Source organism: Dasypus novemcinctus, chromosome 17, assembly GCF_030445035.2.
Source record: "Dasypus novemcinctus isolate mDasNov1 chromosome 17, mDasNov1.1.hap2, whole genome shotgun sequence".
NCBI classification, from domain to species: Eukaryota; Metazoa; Chordata; class Mammalia; order Cingulata; family Dasypodidae; genus Dasypus; species Dasypus novemcinctus.
The window spans coordinates 64611093-64631649 of NC_080689.1; the positions used below are offsets into that span (position 1 = coordinate 64611093).

Consider the following 20557-nt stretch of genomic DNA (forward strand, 5'->3'; position numbering starts at 1 on the left):
TTTCTGCCCGTAGGTTGCAGGGGGTGGAACCAGAAGCCACGGGCTTTCCTTCCAGCCCACCAGGCTGTGCCCAGGCCCAGAGCTGGCTTCAAGGCATCCGGGGCCCCCAGACCCCTCCTTGGCCCGTTGAACCCCTGTTGAAACCCGGCTGCCACATGCGGCCCCTGGCGGTGCCCACCGATGTGAGCTGAAGGCCCCGGCGCCCGGGGCTGCGTACCCCACGTGGGGTCTGCTCCCAGGCCCAAGTCTCTCCTCCATCTTCTGTGGAATGAATGAGTGAAGAGTGGCCATCGGGGTTTCCTGGCGCCCTTCAAGCCTCAGACTGTCTCCCTGCCCCAGGGAGTCCCTCCTGGGCCCCCCAGTTCTCCCTGCTGCACACGGGTAGGAGGTTGGCCTCTCCCTGACTCCCACGAACCAGCCAGCTCCTTGGAGGGAATGACCGCCCAGGGCCCCGTGGGAGCAGGGGCATTTCATGGCCCAGAGATTCTTTTAGGGGAGGAAATAACAAGCAGTCAGTCCTCAGGGTCGGAAGTGTGGGCTGGCAGGGTGGCTGCTGCTTCCTTCTGCATTTCCGCCCATTGTCCCCCGCCCCACTTCCGGGAATTCTCCAGGCCTCGGGCAGGGAGTGCTGGGCTGGCTGTCCGGGAGGAGGAGCGGGCTCCCTTCGCTCTGTGCCCCCGGCCTGGCCTCTTCCCTGCCCCCGGGCTGGCGCTTGGGCCTCCAGGAACAGCTGTCTGGACCACAGGCCTGCTGTCCCTCCTGCTCCCCGCTGGCCTGGCCCTGCCTCCCTGTCCCCCAGCCAGAAGCCTCTGAGAGCCGGCGTCGCGCCATGGGGAATATGGAGACCAGAGTTCCAGGCCTGGTCCTGCTCGGACAAATCACTCCCCTCTGCCGCCCCAGGTTCGAAGCCAACCCTGCAGGGGTCCCCCTGGAGCAGAGGAATTGGAGACCACACTGAGATGGTCAGGAGAGAAAGCAGGTTTATTAAGGCCAGAGGCGGAAGGGCAGGAAGTGGGGCTGTCTCCAGTCTGCCTCCCCGGAGCCACAGGGGCAGAGTTTTCACGCAGCCACGCGGGAAGGGTGGAGTGGTTACCATTAGCTGCCCACAGACAGAAGTAAGCTCAGTCTAGAAGAAGCATCGCCCTACCGAGGAGACACAGGGGAGCCTAGTTTGAAATGACCGTAAACCAGGGTAAGATCAGGCTAGAGAGTTTCGGTAATTTCAGGTATTAACTTTTGGCTATTCTATAATATACTGAGAAAATAAGAAAAAGCATCTATATAGGGTTTCAGGAATCATTATCCTTTGTTAATTCTTAACTCTTGGTTACAGTTTCAGGTTTCATTTTTGCTTCAAAACAAGCCGGGCACTTTTGTTTATCAGCTAAGCAACTAAAACTATTTTAATGATAGATCACGGAGGACAGAGCTGCCCCAATGAATGTGTGTGCAGAAACCAAGGTGGGGCTGGATTTAAATTGTGTGGCTCAGTTTTCTCAGACAGGGACACTCTGACTGCTGATGTCACTTGGACTCATGGGTCTTCCGGCCTTTTCGACATTGTCCGTGTCCTGAGGACACAATTGAGTCAGCACACTGATGACAGGTGGCTCCCTGCACTGGGCCTGGGATGGAGCCTGGGGTCCCCCCCCAACCCCAGAGGCCCCAGCTTGGTCAGCTGCTGTTGGAAGCCTGCTCCATGCTGCCAAGGAACGGAAGTCAGCCCTGGGTCTAGAAAATATGACTCCCAGAGTGAATATTAGTGACCATCTCTCCCTTCTTTCCCTTTAGCCTTTTCTTAAAACAAAAAAATTGTTAGACATAATGATCTTGAGCACGTCACCATTTATTATGTCGCTAGCCAGGGACCCTGCAAGGTAATAGGGAGTGTCCTGTTTCCAAGAGGAATGAAAGCTGACATAAGCTGTCAAGATGGCAGTTTTATTCCGTAGGATCGAAAAACCCATATTCAGCGGAGCGGGTGTAGCTCAGTGGTTGAGCGCCTGCCTTGCATGTATGAGGTTCAATACCCAGTACCTCCTAAAAAACCAAAATAAAACAAAATAAAAACACTTGAAAAAGGAAATATTTATAAATTAAAAAAAAAAAAACAACCCATATTCAAATCAGTTGTCACAGAAAAAGTTTGTTCCCAGATGACAGGTGCATTGTTTATCAATCAGGAAAAACAGTTAAGAAGCAAATGATAAGAGCACGCCTGTGGCATGACCTGGCCAGCAAGTCTGCGTGCCCGACGACAGTAATGGGCCGGACAGATCCGGTTCCTGGCGAGGCAGGCAGACCAGGATGCACGTGCCAGGTGGCATCCTGTTAGGAAAGAGGGGCACTGAACTGATGGCCCGTGAGGGGATCCTCCAAGGTGTGCCCTGTAGACTGACACAGGCTGCTCGCGAGCCCCGATTTCCTCCGGTCGCCGCAGAGGCGCAGAATTCAAGGCGAGGGAGCACGCCTTGAACGGTCCCTGCTGGTCATCACGCGGGTGCCCCCTCTTTCCTAACAGCCCCCCCAGTCACAGCCCACTCCCCTCCATTAGAGTGTCTGTGGTGTGGACAGCCTCCTTGGGGAGTGGGGCATGTCTCCCCAGCCCCAATTTTCCTTCTCAGAAGGAAGACTGGCAGGTTTCTTTGTTTTTCATTTATGATCATGGCTGGCTGAACTGTGGGAAACCAACCAGAGTAGCGTCGGTCACGGGAGCTGCAGAGGCTGGGGCGCCAGGCAGGTCTGAAGGTGGAGGCCCTGCCCTGCCTTGGGATTGTTAGATTGTCAAGGTCTGATGGGGAGGGGGCCCTTCCGTGGGAGCACCCAGCCTGACAGGGGAGGCAGGACCGGCCTCTGCAGAGGAGCAGGAAGGGCTGGAGGTAGAAGCAGTCTCTTAGCAGCTCCTCCCCCCAGGCCTTTTCTCCCGGGGGCGTGGTGCCTGGGGGTGGCCTGGGGGTGGGTTAGGGCTGGAGGGGCAGCCTTTGAGGGTCTCCCCCCGGAATCCGGAATCCGTGGTGTTCCAGGCAATCGGCTTCATCAGTGTGGAGAGGGGCGTGGTGGGGGAAGAGCTTTAGGCTAGTTTCTACACTCCTTTTCTCTCTCCCCAGGTTCCTGGGGGAAGCCAAGGTTCCGCTTCGGGAGGTCCTCGCCACCCCCAGCCTGTCTGCCAGCTTCAACGCCCCCCTGCTGGACACCAAGAAGCAGCCCACGGGGGTAAGTGCTCCCAGGCCGCCGGCTTAGACCAGTTTCTGCTCCAAGGCTCCCTTCCTAGTCCTGCCTTGCTGCCTCCCCAGGAAGCAGGCCTGGCCCTCCCTGGGACCCCCGATCCACCTTCAATTCTCGCCGCCCCTCGAGGTCCAAGCCAGCCTGGCTTTGCACCAGCTGGGCTGACCCTGGGCTGTGCTGGGCCTGGTCCCGCCGCCTTCTTCTACTGGCCTCTCGGTGGACACCCCACGTCTCCCCACGCTTCCCTGGCAGCCTCCGCTGTGGTCTCCAACCTCCCCGGCAGACCCTCAGTGCCCAGCCCCCTTCTCAGGACTCGGAATATCTGAGTGGTGCGGGTCACAGGTCCCGGGGAAGGGAGGCAGACAACCCCTGCCCCGCCTCTCGCCTAGCCTTCCCAGTGCTCTCCCAGTCCTAGCCGCCCGTTCCCGTCCCTCTGCTCTGGCCTCCCGTTATTTTTAGTGAGCTAAATATACCCTGCGGAGTTTTTTCCTGTCGATAGAATTCCTGACCTTCCCTCTGGGTCAGGCCCGCCTCCTGGGATGTGCAACTATCGATTTGGAAACACTTCCTCCCCGTGGGGCGAGTCCTCTCAGACAGGACGTGTGTGAGCGAGTGTGCGAGGTGGGGGCCTCGCCGGCTGCCGGAGCCAGGAGGTGGGCTTCCTGGGCATAGCTCGGAGTGGAACTGCACCTCGGCACCGAGACCTAGAGAAAGGGGGCGACGAGGGAAGGCCACACGGGGACCGAATCGGGGAGCACCTCCCAAACGCTCTTGGTGGAAGGGGCCCCGTCCCCTGCACTCCTGACGCTGGCGTTTGCTCGGCTGCGCCGGCAGTGCCGGGGATGTTTCCTTGAAGGGAGACGCCCACTTCCGGGAGACGCCCACTTCCGGGAGAATCCATTCCTTTCCGCCCGTGTTCATTGTTAGGACGTTCTGGCTCAGCGCAGACTTCACGGAATCCCCCTCCACCGGAATCCCTTCCTGTCCTCCCCTCGAGCTCTCCAGGCTCCTGATGCTCGAGGAGGACTCAAGGCCTTCTGGGGTCCTTTCCGGGGATCCCAAAGAGGGCAGCACCCAGCCGTGAAGGGGGAGAGCAGGGGTGGAGGGTTGTGGGCATCGTGGTGGTCTGCCCTCCGCCACGTCTCAGGGATGGAGCTGCTCCCCTGCCTGTGCACTGGGCCCTGGTTTAGTTTGCTAAAGGCTGCCAAAGCATTATAGCAGAAATGAGTGGGCTTTTACAATGGGATTATTAATTTACGAGCTTAAAGTTCCGAGGCTGAGAAAAATGTCCAGATCAAGGCATCAGGTGAAGCTCTCTTCCTGAAGACAGCGATCCTGGGTTCCTGTCACATGGCAGGGCACAATGGTGGCATCTGCCTTCTCCTCCAGGCTCCATTGCTTTCAGCTCTGGCTGCTCCTGTGTCTGTCTTCTGGGTTCTGTTGATTTCAGCTTCTTGCTCTGGTGGCTTTCTCTCTCAGCTTCTGTGGATTCCTCTCTGAGCTCCTGGATCTTTCCTTTCTCTCTGTCTCTCAGAATTCATCCTGTTTTGAAAGGACTCCTGTAAGAGGATTAAGATCCACCCTGGGCTACACCTCAGTGAACTATTCTAATCAGATGGCTCTTAACTGAATCGAATCAAAAGGTCCCACCTACAATAGGTTCACACTCACAGGAGTGGATTAATTTAAGAACTTAATTTTCTAGGGTCCACAAAAGTCTCAAATTACCACAGGCCCCAGTGCCTCCAACCAGGACTTCTCCCTTCCTTGCAAAGCTGCTCAAATATCTCTCCATTCTAGCCTTTTTTGTGTCCATCATATTGGTGCTTCTCATACCTACTCACCTCCAAGTTCAAAGGTCCATCCAGCTGCTGAGACAGTTTTTCACGGCTGGCCTCTGTCCATGGGGCTGAGCCAGGCTGGTGGCCATCCCCTGCATGCCTCATCTCTCCTTTTGCTCCTTGTTCCTGAGGTCAGTCCAGAATCCATCTGCGAACCTGCTGGGCTGGGACCCCTGGCTGCCTGCAGGGCTTGACAACACTTCACCAGCATGTCTCCAGGAAGGGTGTGTGGGAGCCAGAAGGTGGCAGATTCCAGAGGAGGGCTGGGTCCAATTTGGTTTAGCCCCCAGGCTGAGCACAGGCTGGGAGAGGTGGGGCCTCCCTCTCTGATGCCCAGGAAGCAGCTCTAGCTATCCAGGACTAGATTTAGACCCCGAGACAGCACTAAGTCGTGGGGCTGTCTTCTTAGCTGGGGCTTCCTGCCTGGCACCTAGGGCTGGCTGCACTGTGATGGGAGCTACAGGCAACAGGGTGTGCTCAGATGGGACAGACAGCCTCACTCAGAAGCTGAGGAGTCTTCCTGGGCATTCGCCGAGGCCCGGTTTCTAGGTTGTGTCCATGCGGCACGGCATGCCAGGAGCCACCATTTGGTTGCAGCTTGGATTCCCTCTGAGGGTGAAAGGGATCTGCCGATGGAGTGATGGGAGTGAAGGTGGGGTCTGTTTTGTCCTTAGAAAACCCTGGAAGGATTGAAAGGAGGAGGAAGGGCTGGGGAGGCTGGGAGGCCTTGCTGTAGGCTGGGCTGTGGACCGAAGTCCCCGTAGATACGCCCAGCTGGGCGGCAAGCCGTGGGAGATGCCAGATCTACCCACCCTCAGACAGCTTCTGAACTGACAGGGAAAATGCTGCCCCTGCCCTGGAGGATCTTCCGGACCCATGCGGGTGCTGGACAGACAGGAAGGAAAGAAAGAAGAGACTCAGAAACGTGTTTTGAGAGCAGCTTACTAGTGAGGGTGTAGGTACAGGAAGAAGACTGGTGGTATCTACCTCAGCCTTAAAAGTCAGAGTCAGATCAGAAAAGGAGACTCGCTGGCTGTCAAGAGCATATGAAATCCAGTGGAGTGGGGATTGGGGAAGCCAGGAGGGCACTGCCTGCTGGGAGCAGGGACCAGAGGCAGACAGACTGCCTTCCGGGGCCCCGGGTTTCCCGTGAGGGGTTGGTGATTCTCCCAACCGATCCCGCATCAACTCAGGGCCACACCTTACCGTCGACTTGGTTCTAGGAGTTGCCTTAGGGAAAGGTCTCACTTAATTACAGGTCCGTGATGGGCCTCGCCTGCCCACTCATGATGTGTGTTGGGGGCGGTGAGAATGGGCTGGTCCAGGGTTTGGTCTTGCTGAGCTCGATGTTGCAGAGCTGCGGTAAGCAATGGGGCTGAGCTGGCAGAATGTGCAGAGAGCCCCAGAGTCTGTCTGTGTAACTCGTAGGGGTGCCTGGGGCCCGGGAGGATTTTTTGAGATTGTACCCTGTCTTTGTCTTTGGTTTCTTGGGCCCCCTTAGTCTGAGGGCCGGACGGGGCCCCTCTAGAATTCTGCTGATATTGTTGACTGTGAGCCCTGAGATCACAGACAGGGTGACTGAAACTGCTCTGAGCCTAGGGTTACCTGGCTTTAGGATAGTGTGCTTTGGTGGACATGTGGCTGTCTGATGAGGGTCTTGTGGTAGGACAACCCCGTGGTGGGGCTGGGGTTGGAGCCTGGAGAAACTGGGCTGTCAGGTTGGGCACCTTGATGTGGAGACACTTGAAGAGGGCCCCACCAGGACTCTAGACCAAGGTCAAGTGGTCTGGGAGACCACGGGGCTCACACATGTGCCATAGGAAAGTTATGGTCTGGAGAAGGGATAGGGTATGATGTCATGGTGAGTGTGTGGGGTCCATGGACATGCCCCTTCCCCTTTACATCCCCAGCAGAGCTAGAGGCCTTGGTAATCCCACCTCTGGTCTGAAGCAGTGGTCCCTGGAGCCTGTCCCTCTGGTGTTGAGATCTGACCCAGGTTCTAGATCCTGGAGGAACTCTGTAGCTGCCAGGGATGCCTCCGTGACTCCTTGATGGGCCATATGGATGGACCTGACACTGTGCTGGGGGTCTCATTCGAGTGCCTAGAGCAACCGAGCTGTTGCCAGTTCTTCAGGAGGTTGGCATGAGGTTGTCATCAGGTTTCCTGATGCTCAAGAAACCCCAGGAGGGTGGCGGACTTGGCGCAGTGGTTAAGGTGTCAGTCTACCACAAGGGAGGTCTGCGGTTCAAACCCCAGGCCTCCTTGACCTGTGTGGAACTGGCCCATGCACAGTGCTGATGCGTGCAAGGAGTGCCGAGCCACGCAGGGGTGTCCCCCACGTAGGGGAGCCCCACGCGCAAGGAGTGTGCCTCGTAAGGAGAGCCGCCTAGCACCAAAGAAAGTGCAACCTGCCCAGGAATGGCGCTGCACACACGGAGAGCTGATGCACAAGATGACGCAACAAAAAGAAACACAGATTCTCCTGCTGCTTACAACAGAAACGGACAAAGAAGATGCAGCAAATAGACACAGAGAACAGACAACCGGGGTGGGGGAGGGGGGAAAGGGGAAATAAATAAATACAAATAAATAAAATTGAAAAAAAAAAAGAAACCCCAGGAAGGGCTTTGCAGGGAGTCTTTTGAATCTGGGGCTGCTGCTCCATCCCAGTTTCTTACGGAGGTCATCTCCTGACGCCTGTTCCAAGGTGCTGTCATCCAGGCCATGGCCTGGTACAAGTATTCTCCTATGACTCTACCTCATCATTGAGATGGTATTATATATCAAAAGCCTGAGGAGGAGGTGGTAGGCAAGGCAAGGGATGATTTGCCTCTGTTGAGTGAGGTATCTGTGGTTACAGCACAAGTAGATTTCTGAGATTTTTTTTTACTTTTTATTTTGAAATAATTTAAGATTTACAGAAAAGTTCCAAGAATAGTACAAAGAATATTTCGTCCTGAACCATTTGAGAGTAAGTTGCCTGCCTGCTGACCCATCAGCCCAAACTTTAGCATGTATTTCCTAAGATAAAGAACATTCTCCTAAATAACCAGGACACAAGCTTCCAAGTGAGGAAATTAATCTTCATACAATACTACATTAATCCATAGACTCCCATTCAAGTGTCATCAGTTGTTTTCAACACTGTCCCTATAGCAAAAAGATCCAATTGAGAATCATCTGAGCTACTTTCTTAGTCTTTCTTTGACTTTCATAACCTTGTGACCTTGATGCATTTGGAAATACAGGCCAGTTATTTGGTAGAATATCCTTCAGTTTGGGTTTGTCTGCTGTTTCCTCATGATTAGATTGAGGTGATTCACTTTGGAACAATTATAATCTGAGTGATGCTGTGTTGACCTCACTTCATTCTCACAGGTGGTACGATTTTGATTTGTTTCTTCACTGTGATATTCACCTTGATCATCTGATTAAGGGTGTGTCTTCTGGGTTTCTCCACTCTAAAGTAACTCTCCCGCTTTCTAATCAGTAAGTTTTTTTTTTGAGTTTGTAAATATCTTGTTCCTCATCCAGCTTTGACCCATGAATTTTAACGTCCATTGTTGTTCCTTGGTTGAATTAATTGTTATTTTTAATAGTTACTAAATGGTGATGTTCTAAATCAATTATTTTTTTCTGCATTAGTTGGTATCCCACTGTAAGGAAAAAATGTATTTATCTATATGGATTCATGTATTCCTATTTTACTCAATGGTTTAATCTGTCATTATCATTCTTTAAATGTTGAATTTTTCCAGATTTTGCCAGTGGGGCTTCTGCATCCTTTTGACATCTTTCTGCCATTCTCAAGCATTTTCTTGCTTTCTGGCACCAAAAGGTGTTCCAGGCTCATCTTGTACCTTTCCTGCCTTGGCCCTGGAATTCGTTATTTCTCTAAAGAGCCCAACTTGCTTTCTCATGAAGTGGAGAAAAGACCCAGAACAGTGGTTAAAATGCACCTCAGACCTTCTGGACTGGAATCTCTGAGGGAAGCAGTTCTTTTCCTTTCTGGGGTTGTAGGAACTTGGGGCACCAGGAGCCGTGGCTGGTGCTCAAGTGGCGACACCTGGTGGCAGATCAGGAACTTGGCGGTGGCGGCAACGCAGTGCCCTGGATCCTGGACGTCAAGGGCTCAGTTGCCCCTGGGGCCTCCTCCCAGGATCTCTTGGGTTGCTGGACTGGTCCCGCTCTGTTTCTTTCCTCAATGCTCTGAACCCTACAGTTCTACCCGCCTGGCTCCCCCTTAGCCTGGCTGCCCACCTTGGATTTGGGAAACCCTAATCCAGGAGGGTTCAAGCTTGGGGTCTGGAGGTGTCTGGGACCTTTTAGCTCTTTCTATTTTGGAACCAGTTTGCTCCAGGAGTTTCTGGGAAGCAACATGGCAGGGCCTATTAATTTTTCCTGCATACCAGGAAAATATGCTGAGACAAAAGTTTCAGCCCAGTCCAAAGATATTATTAATAATTTTAGCTTTGTCATTGACTACACATTCATGAACATCCCTAATAGTACTCAGTAGAACTGTCTGGTGAGTTAGGCTAGAGCCATACAAAGGGAATTTATGCAGTCATTAAAGATGATGTTGCGGGGAAGCGGACTTGGCCCAGAGGTTAGGGCGTCTGTCTACCACATGGGAGGTCCGCGGTTCAAACCCCAGGCCTCCTTGACCCGTGTGGAGCTGGCCCATGCGCAGTGCTAATGTGTGCAAGGAGTGCTGTGCCACGCAGGGGTGTCCCTGTGTAGGAAAGCCCCATGCCCAAGGAGTGCGCCCCATAAGGAGAGCTGCCCAGGGGGAAAGAAGTGCAGCCTGCCCAGGAATGGCGCCGCACACACGGAGAGTTGACGCAGCAAGATGATGCAACAAAAAGAGCCACAGATTCCCGTGTTGCTGACAACAACAGAAGCGGACAAAGAAGACGATATAGCAAATAGACACAGAAAGCAGATGACTGGGTCGGGGGGGTGGGGGGGAAGGGGAGAGAAATAAATAAATAAATCTTTAAAAAAAATGATGTTGGGAAGCGGATGTGGCTCAAGCAATTGGGCTCCCATCTACCATATGGGAGGTCCAGAGTTTGATTTCCGGGGGACCTCCTGGTGAAGGCAACCTGGCCCACAGGGCAAGCTGGCTTGAGTGGAGAGTTGGCCTACGTGGAGAGCTGGCCTACATGGAGAGCTGGCCCGAGTGGCTAGCTGGCCCAGGCAGAGTGCTGGTCTGTATGGTGAGCTGGCCCGAACAGAGTGCTGGCCCACGTGGTGAGCTGGCCTGGACGGAGAGCTGGCACAGCAAGTGACACAACAAAAAGAGACAATAAAGAAGCAGCAGACCAGGGAGCTGAGGTAGTGCAAGAGATTGAGCACCTCTCTCCCACTCTGGAAGGTCCCAGGATTGGTTCTCGTTGCTGCCCAAAGAGAAGACAAGTAGACACAGAAGAATGCACAGCAAATGGACATAGAGAACAGACAGTGGGAGTGGGGTGTGTGTGTGTGTGTGAATAAATAAATAACTCTTTAAAAAAAAGATGTTATAAGGGGTTTGTCAAAATCTGGGGAAATAGTAACATTAAGTGAAATAAAGTGTTTTATATCCAGCAGACCTGTTCAATGTTTGTTTAAAAAGATTTGAGAGAACAGTAGCAAAACATGAAATAGAGTGGAATTGTGGACAAATGGCTTTCTTTTGCATTATTTTCCTTTTTAAGACTTTTTTACTTTCCAAACTTTCTCAGTAGAGCACATATTACTTTGATAATAAAAAATAATAAAATAGAAAATTAAGATGATTTCAGGAGGCTTGCTGGAACTGGGGTAGCAGGAACTGGGGACATGGCTGAGGTCAGGTCCCCACTGGTTGAGGAGCTGCAAACCCAGGAAGCCTGCTGAAGCGGTACCTTTTATTAAAAAAGCAAGCAAATGAATAAACAAACAAACAAAGAACCTTTTCAATTTTGAACTATTTTGAAACTTACAGGACAGTTATAAAAAAATACAAACTCCATATAGAGAATTCCAACATACCTCTAGCTCCCCTGATACCCATGTCCACCAATTGTAACATTTTGCCACATTTTCTGTTTCATTATATCTGCCCATCTCTCTGTCAGTCATATGTCTATCAATCCATTTTCTGAACACTTGAGTGTAGGTTACATACATAGTGCTCCTTGAACACTTAATGCTGCCATGCATATTTCCCAAGATCAAGGATATTCACTCATATAACCAACTTAAGCGCAGATATCAAGTTCAAGGAATTTAACATTGATATAAAGCTTACAGTCTATAGTCCAGTTTTTCCATATGTGCAAATAATGTCCTTTTGTGCCTTTTCTCCTCCCTTGTTGGATACTGTCTATCATGTATTGTCATAATTGTTATTTTCTCTTTTAGTTTCTCTTTCTTTTTTACTGAGGGAACATATACACAATATAAACGTTCTCATCTCATTCACCCCCAAGCACACCATTCAGTGGAATTAATCACATTCCTAATTATGTGGTACTCTCAGCACCATCCATTACTAAAACTTTCCCATTTCCCCAAATGGAAACCCATTATGCATTAACTCCCCATTCTCCCTGGCCCTGCCCCTGGCAACTTGTAATATAATTTCTGTCTTTCTGATATTGCATATTCTCTGATATTTCTTTGTAGTTACCAAAGGCTTAAATTTAGCATCCTGAATTTATAACAATTTATTTTGCTTTGATACCAACTAGACTTCAATAGTATACCCAAACTGTGTTCCTACACCCTCCGTCTCTCTGCCTTTATGTAGTTCTTGTCACAAATTACATGTTTATACATTATGAGTCTAAAACCACTGATTTCTCATTAGTTATGTGTTTGCCTTATAGATCCTACATGAAGTAAAAAACAGAATGACAAAACAAAAATATGATAGTACTGACATTTATAATTACCTATGTTGTTACCCTTACTGGAGATTTTTATTTCTTCATGTGGCTTTGATCTATTTTCTATTGTCCTTTCCTTTTGACCTGTAGAACTCTTTAACATCACTTGTAGGGCTGGTCTTGTGGTGATGAACAAGAACAACCTCAACTTTTGTTTATCTGGGAATGTCTTAATCTCTCTTTGTCTTTTGAAAGATAGTTTTGCTGGGTATAGAATTATTGGCTGGCCTTTTTTTTTTTTTTTTTTTTTTTTTGCTTTCAGCACTTTAAATATGGCATCTGACTGCCTTCTTGCCTCCATGGCTTTCAATGAGAAGTAAGCTCTTACTCTTATTGAGATTCCCTTGTACATGACACATTGCTTCTCTCTTGAAGCTTTCCAAATTCTCTCTTTATCTTTGGCATTTGCTATTTTGATTATAATATGCCACAGTGTGGGACTTTTTGGGTTTATCCTGTTTGGAGTTTGTTGAGCATCTTGTATGTGTATATTCATGTGTTTCATTAAATTTGAAAGTTTTCTGCCATTATTTATTTGAATATTCTCTTTCTTTCCCTTCTGGGAATTCCACAATATGTGTATTGGTACACTTGATGGTGTCCCACAGGTTCCTTAGGCTCTGTTCACTTTTTTTTCATTCTTTCTTCTTTCCACTCCTCAGACTGGATGATTTCAATAGTTTTCAGTTTCACTGATTCTTTCTTCTGCCAGTCCCAATCTGCTGTTGAACCCCTTTAGAGAATTTTAAATGTCTGTTACTGTCTTCAGCTCTGTTTAGTTTCTTTTCATAATATCCATCTCTCTATTGATATCCTCTTTGTGTTCATCTCTTGTTTTCCTGATTAACTTTAGTTTTTTTGCCCATGTTTTTCTTTACCTCTTTGAGCATATTTAGGACCATTTTTTAAAAAAAGTCTTTGTTTAGAATATCTCAGGTCTGGATTGAGGATTTCTAATGCTTTAACCTTCTCCTTTACCTGGGCCATCACTTATGTTTCTTTGTATGTTTTGTGATCATTTGTTGAAACTTTGACATTTTGATATCTTAATTTGCTGGAATTTAGACTCCGAGGCAACTGCTCTTTTTGTGTCTAGATAGTGTTGTGACAGAGCTTTCCTTGAATATCAGGAGCTAACTAAAACAAAACAAAAAAAGGGGGGGGTGGGGAGAAAACACCCCTCCTAGTCTTTGCAGATTGGCCTGTACAAATGTCATCCTTCAGCGCTTATCCAGGCCAAAGCACAGGAGTCTCCCTGGTCTTTTCTGCCCGTCAGCTTTGTCTTGGGCATGTGCATTTGGCCCTAGGAATTTCTCTGTGTACTGGTTCAAATGTTCCCTCTTCCCTAGCGGTTTCTCCTTGGTCCTGAGCACTGCACTGTATGTCCTACAGCCAGCAATCCTCGCCCCCGGTGGCCACAGCTTGAGTGCGCTCCTCGGGCGTTCTGTAGAAAAGCGCTGTGAGTTGCCTTCCACACGCAGGGCAAGTTGTGGCACAGCGAGCCTGTGGTGAGCGTCCTCCTTCAGTCCCTCAGGACACAAGTCAGATGGTGCCAGACAGACCTACTCCTGGTCTGCGCATGACAGTTACTCTGCTTTGTCTAGAATCAGGACCAGGGGCCCACATTGGACCCGCTCTGCCCCAAGCCAGTGAGGGGATGGGGGTGGGCCAGGCAGTGCCACGAGATCCTACTGCTTTTTAAAATTAATTAATTAATTAATTATCCCTCACCCTTGCGGCTTGCTTTCTGTCTGCTGTCTGCATCCATTCGCTGCATGTTCTTCTGTGTCTGCTTGTCTCCCTTGGTTGCATCATCTTGCTGTGCCAGCTCTCCCCAGGCACGGGCCCTTAGCTCTCCGCGGGCGCGGGCCGTCAGCTCTCTGTGGGTGCAGGCCAACCTGCCTTCACAAGGAGGACCTGGAACGTGACCCCAGGGCCTCCCATATGGTAGACGGGAGCCCAATCAGTTCAGCCACATCCACTTCCCCCTACTGCTTTTAACTAGTCTTCTTCCTGATTCGGCACTTACCCTGTTTCTGAAAGCCTTTACTTGTTTCCTGGGGCTTTGAAAACGATGTTTCGGCCAGTTTTGTTCAGAGCTTCTGTGTGTGTGTGTGAAAAGGAAGCTTCTCACTCCGCCGTCTTGATCGGGCTGAACCGGTACCTTTTCTTCAGGCTTGGGTGCTCCTTTGAGCAATGCCCATCTCAGGGTGGGGCCCGGGGTGGGGGTGGGGGCACAAGGCAGCCGTCCCCTTTCCACAGGAAGGTGTCACTCTCCTCTTGACCGGCCAAAGCCCGACAGCCTGGGGCAGAGGGATGGGGAGAGGGGGGAAGAGGATGCAGAGGGGCGCGCGGCGCTCCCAGACCTGCGCAGGGTGAGCCGTGGCCTGAGCGGGGCAACACTGAGCTGTCTGTGCAGACAGCAGAGGACGGCCCTTGGGGGAGCAGAGTGGCCACGGGGGACTCTTCCCTGAAGAGGTCCTGGGTGGAGAGTTCAGAAATCCTGCAGGGGAGGTGGGATTCCTGGTTGACCTCCAGATGCTTACTGTGAGGTCAATTGATTTAATCCTCACTGGGACCCCACAAGGAAGGTGCCGTTGCTCTTACTACCCCCAGTCTACAATGAGGAGACTGAGGCACAGAGAGGTTCTATATTTGCCCGAGGTCACACAGCTCCTGGGTGGTGGGGCTGGGGTTCCAACCTGACTCAGGGTTCTGTGCTCCTGACTCTGCGGATGGTGATCCTTGCCGGGATCGCCTTCTGTGGAGGGAGGGCTGCAGCGGCCAGGGAGGGCGCTGGAGGGTGGGGGTCCGAGGCCGGCGCGCTAACCTGCTGTCCCACCTTTGCCGTCTCTTCCAGGCCTCGCTGGTCCTGCAGGTGTCCTACACGCCGCTGCCCGGAGCTGTGCCCCTGTTCCCGCCCCCCACTCCTCTGGAGCCCTCCCCGACTCTGCCTGACTCAGACGTGGCGGCTGGTGAGGAGCCCACCCTCCCCTGGCCGGGCCCTGAGCAGAAGCCCAGCAGGGGCCCGTGGGGGTCGAGGTGCCTTGCGGCCTCCCCCAGGTGGCCTGACGAGGCGCATAGTCCTGAGAGCCACCTGCAAGGCAGAAAGGGGTGCATGCAGAGAGACGGGGCGGCAGCGGGGCCCGCGGGTGCACGGGCGCTTGTGTAGGAGCCCTCCCTGTCCCAGCTGCCAGGGCCGGAGCTCGGCCTGGCTCGGTGCTCTGCATGGTGCAGCCCCAGGGGGACTGGGTGCTTTAGAAGACCTGCCTGTGCTGGGATGGGGTGTTCCGGGTGATACCCGAGGCTCTACCCCTCCCTGAGCTTCCCCACCCTCAGCCCTGGGTGGCACTGGGCTCCGCACCCAGCAGGCCTTTGCCCAAAGCCCTGGTCTGAACACGGGCTCCAGTCTTGCCTTCGACACTGAGTGGCTGTGTGACTTTGGGCCAGCAGCACTACCTCTCTGGGCTGATGGTTTATCATTTGCTAGATGAGGAGAAGGAATGAGCCAAGTTCTGAGGTTCCTTTCAGCTGTCTTCACTGGCCTGGCCAAGCCGGCTTGTCAAGTGAGGACCCAGCCCAGGTCATTTGGCTGGTGGGGGCCTGGACGGGGGCCTGGCGCTGCCTCCACTTTGTCCAGACTTCTGGAGAGGGGAGGAGAGCTACACAGAAGGGCTGGTTGGGGACCTGCCCATGGGATCGACTCTAGAGTGTCTCTCATGGTGCGGGGAACTGGAAGCAAACTCCACATTCAGACCCAACGGCCGCCCTCGGCCTGCCTCGGTGCCCAGCCCCGTGCGAGGCTCTGAGGTGGGGGGGGAGGCAGAGCTGGGGCCGTCTTCCTGGGGGGTCAGCACTGTCTGAGCACGGGCTGGGGACATCAGCCCTGCCGGGGGACACCGGGAAATGCCGAGCTGGACCAGGGTCGAGTAGGTGGAGAGAAGGGGCGTTCCTAGGGACAGAGGGTAACGAGGGTGTGGCCACCACATGTTCCGGGGCCCCGTGGAGGTGGCCGTGACCGAGTCGGGCGGCTCTGGAGGTGGCCAGCTCCCAGCCCTACTTGGAAGCTCTCTCGACTGCCCCCGGCAGACTTGGCGGCTGCGTCTGAGCTTGGTGCCAGGCTGGGGCGGGCAGGGAAAGCAGAGTTGGGGTTCGGGGGGCAGTAAATCCCCCTCCCCTCCCAGCTTCAGCTCCCTCCATCCCTCCTGGGCTGTGCCCTGTCCAGGTGGGGGACAGAGCCAGGCCGAGACTTGGTCCCTGCTTAGCGACAGCACCGTAGACACGAGGTACTCCGGAAAGAAGTGGCCGGCCCCCACGGGTGAGCCGCGGCCAGGGCTGTCCCATCCGACCACCTGTAACCGCCTCACCTGCTGCCATTGCCAGCCTCCCCGGGGCCCAGGTGGACCTGCCGGAGGCCGCCTCCTGCAGGACCGGGTGGCGAGGGGTGGGCCAGGGCCATTCTGCTTCCTTCCTGTTGACTAACTGGACTGACTGCCCTCGAGTCTCGGCTGCTCTTCTTTCTGCATCATCCGTCGGGGCTCAGCCCGCGGGAGAGGGGGGAAGGCAGGGGCCGGTGCGTGGTGGGGCCTGGCGCCCGCGCCCTTCGGATCGCCCGTCCGCAGGGCGCCACGGGCAGGGCCCGAGGGACCCCGGCCTCACCGGCGCCCGTCCTCCCAGACACAGGCGGCGAGGAGGACACCGAGGACCAGGGGCTCTCGGGAGACGAGGCAGAGCCGTTCCCGGAGCCGAGCGGAGCCCCGGGCCCGGGGGCCCCCGCCACCCCGAGGAAGCCTCCTTCCCACCCGCCGCCCTACCACCCCGGGGGCAAAAGGAAGAGAAGTGCGCCCAGAAAGCCGCTGTCGGACAAACCGCAGGACTTCCAGGTGACGCCGCGGGCTCTCGGGCCCCACTCCGCTCCTTTAGCCACCCCGCAGCTGCTCACGCGGGGCCCGCCTCGGGCAGACGCGGTGGGTGCTAAGGAGCCTTCCCAGGCAGCGGCCTGTGGGGCCCTGGGAAGAGGCTGAGTGGTCATGTCTTGGGGACACAGTACAGCCCTGCCCGTCCCTGTGGGTCTTAGGGCTTTGCTCTCAAAAAAAAAAAAAAAAAAAAAAAAAGTGAAAATGAAAGAGGTCACTGCAGAGATGCAATGTACCCTGTACTAGGGTTTCTCCATCTGTCCGGGTCCTCACTATTCAAAGTCTGGGTCTGCACACCAACAGTCTTGCATCACCTAGAAGTTTGTTAGAAATGCAGAACCAAAATCTGCATTTTAATCAAATGCCCAAATTGAAGAAGCTCTGTCTTGCTACCTTTCTTCCTATAGCCATTACCCCACTTATAGCCATGGATTTTTCTACAATTGAATTTGTTCAAGCTCTTCATGGAATAAAACTATTAATATTAACCTTTTCAAATATTTTTATCCAAAAATCCATCCTGTTTTATTTGCCCTTTAATTTTGGTCCTTTGCATATTCTTTTTGTTTGTTTGTTTGGAATATTCCACTTTTAGTGAGTTTTGATTTCTCAATACTACTTTTCAAGGGAAAAACAGGAAACTTAAACCTATTTATTAAATGCAACAAACCATAAAAATATATTTCAGCTCTAAATCATGGTTATTTAAGTAAAAATCCAAGCTGTATGCACTATGTTTGCACTGAGGGACAAAATTTTAGCCTCCATACTATTATTCTTAAGACATGCTCTTATTGGCTATTTTTCTCTTTACAAAAGTAATATGTATTTATTGTAGAAAATACAGCAAAATGAAGAGAATGAAAATCACTCACAACCTTCTAATTGTTATTAATAATATAGCCTTCCCTAGTATGCTATTTTTTAAAGAGAGCTGGTAAGTAAATAAATAATTGCTGATTAGAAGTTAGACCCAGCTAACATCTTATTTTGTCATGAAAATTGTTTTCATATTTACTTAACGTTTGGCAGCATAGGGGCTCTTGAAATCTTCATTTACTTAAACTTCAGTGAAGAAAATTCTTATCTTTTCCCCCTCAGACTGTGAGAAAGTATCGTCTCTTATAATATAAAGAATAAAGACTATATATGTGTGTTTGTCCTTTGCAGGAATTATCAGTAAAGAGTGTTAAAACTGCTTAAAATGTCAACACTGATGGTCTCAGGGCTTGTGCCAACGGCTGAAAGAAGCAGAACTGGGGCTGGGTCTGAGCTTCCTTGCAGCCAGCAGTTCTTATGTGGAACTACGGAGTTTTTCAGATGAAAGTGACCTTGGGGGGAATATGATTGCTTTGTAATGCTCTAAATCCTTTTTGGTTCCTAATACCCCGATACCCTAAGCCAGCAGCGAAGGGTTCTGAGATTCTGGCTCTCCAAGCGCGGGCATGGGTGGCCCCTTCCTTGCTACCCACCCAGCCCTGGTCCCTGCCTCCAGCTCACGCCCCACCCCCACCCCCTGGCTTTCAGATCAGGGTCCAGGTGATCGAGGGGCGCCAGCTCCCGGGGGTGAACATCAAGCCCGTGGTCAAGGTCACTGCTGCCGGGCGGACCAAGCGGACGCGGATCCAAAAGGGAAACAGCCCACTGTTCAACGAGGTGGGAGCCACCGGGCGAGGCCCCCGGCCAGGGGCACCCGTGGGGCTAGGCAGTGTGTGTGGGTCTTCCAGACGGGGTCCAGAGCAGATGCCCTAACCCAAAACTCTCACTCATTCCAGAGTTTTGACCTGGGGCCCTAACTTTGGGTTGAAATCTGCATTGGTCCTTGGATGGGTTTTCGGAGAGCCTGGAGAAAGGGCTGGGCTCTTAGCCCCGCCTTGGGCTCCTGGCTCTCCCCCCAGCTGCCAGCCTAGGGGGCCAGCCACCCGGCCCTGAGATGGCAGCCTCCATGGGACCGGGCGGGCAACATGCCAGAACTCGCTGACTTCCCGGAGCTCAGCAGAGCTACCAGACCTGGGGGCTGGTGGGGGGTGGGGGGGTCCACCCTCCCCTGGGCCTGGGACAGCACACACTGAATTGACCCCCTTTCTTTCGGAACCAACAGACTCTTTTCTTCAACATGTTTGAGTCTCCTGCAGAGCTGTTTGATGAGCCCATCTTTATCACGGTATGACTTAGTAGTCGAAGTGTTCTCCACGGGCTGTGAGGCATGCACTCATGTCAGTGTGCAGATGTGTGTGCACCTGTGAGTGTGCATGCATGTGTGTGCCTGTGAGGGTGTGTGCCTGTGAGTGTGCATGCATGTGTGTGTGCCTGTGCATGTGGGTGCCTGTGAATGTGCGTGCATGTGTGCCTGTGAGTGTGTGCATCCGTGTGCATTTGTGAGTGTATGCGTGCACCTGTGAGTGTGCATGCATGTGCGTGCCTGTGAATGTATGTGCCTGTTTGTGTGCGTGCTTGTCTGTGCATGTGTGTGTATATTTGTGCACCTGTGAGTGTGTGTGCATGTGCATGCCTGTGAGTGTGCATATGTGTGCATCTGTGGGTATGTGTGCACCTGTGAGTGTGTGCATATGGGTGCATCCGTATGTGTGCACCTGTGAGTATGCATGCATGTGCGTGCCTGTGAATGTATGTGCCTGTTGGTGTGCATGCATGTGTGCATATGTTTACACCTGTGAGTGTGCATGCATGTACACCTGTGAGTATGCATGCATGTGTGTGCCTGTGAGTGTATGCATATATGTGCACCCATGAGTGTGCATGCACCTGTGTGCGTGCATGTGTGTGCCTGTGAGTTTGTGTACCTGTGAGTGTGCATGCATGTATATGCCTGTGTGTGTGTGTGTGCCTGTGAGTGTGTGCGTATTCATGCACCCCTGAATGTGCATGCTTGTATATGCCTCTATGTGCATGTGTGTGCATGTGTGCGTGTGTGTGTGGGGGGAGTGGGTGCAGGTGAGCAACGTTAAGGTCACGCCATGGATGATATGGAACAACTTAGAGTCATGCTCTGCTGGTCACAGAAATATCTAGAGCAGTTGAAATGGGAGGCAGCAGCCAAGTGGGGAGATCCCCACTGCCCAGCACCCCCCAGAGTCCCTAAATCATTGCATACGTGGACACTTTGGTTCACATCTTATTTTATTTGCCCATGTGCTAGCTTCTGGCCAAGATTTTCTTTCTCTGGGCCTCAGGGTTTTGTTTTTTTTTCCTGAAAGAAAGCATAGTTGTAGAGAGTGTGAGCCCTGGAGCCAGAGAGCCAGGGTTCTAGTCCCACCTCTGCCCTGTGCCATTTAGGAGCTGTGTGACTCTGTACACATCCTGAATGTCTCTGTGCCTGTGTTTCTTCACCTGTAAAATGGGCAGAATGACAGTACCTGGGCACCGGGCTCTTAGGAGGGTTAATGTTACTTAGGACAGCTCTGGCCTGGGGTGAGGCTAGGGAAGAGCTGGCTGCTGCTCGCCTGGGAGGCTTGCTGTCCCCAGGCTGGGGAGTCTTGCTTTGATGGGAGGTGAGAGCTGCTAGGATGGACCCTGTCTGGTTGATGCATCTGCTTGTTCATGTGAGATTTAATTTCTCTCTCTCCAGGTGGTAGATTCCCGCTCCCTCAGGACAGACGCACTCATTGGGGAGTTCCGGGTAATTGATATTGGCTT

At 52.4% G+C, this 20557-nt stretch overlaps 1 protein-coding gene across 25 annotated transcripts in view; it reads left to right on the forward strand.

The window, feature by feature from the left end:
* DYSF (dysferlin) overlaps window positions 1-20557 on the forward strand; it is a 224002-nt gene that overhangs the window by 48653 nt on the left and 154792 nt on the right. For 14 of the 25 annotated variants that reach the window (XM_058278900.2, XM_058278887.2, XM_058278891.2 and 11 more), the window contains exons 4-10: window positions 3108-3213; window positions 14845-14959; window positions 16210-16302; window positions 16662-16867; window positions 18428-18556; window positions 19002-19064; window positions 20490-20540. In XM_058278900.2, the coding sequence (XP_058134883.1) occupies window positions 3108-3213; window positions 14845-14959; window positions 16210-16302; window positions 16662-16867; window positions 18428-18556; window positions 19002-19064; window positions 20490-20540 (763 nt within the window). The remainder of the gene's footprint in view (window positions 1-3107; window positions 3214-14844; window positions 14960-16209; window positions 16303-16661; window positions 16868-18427; window positions 18557-19001; window positions 19065-20489; window positions 20541-20557) is intronic. The other 11 variants (XM_058278903.2, XM_058278898.1, XM_058278910.2 and 8 more) reach the window with 1 other exon arrangement.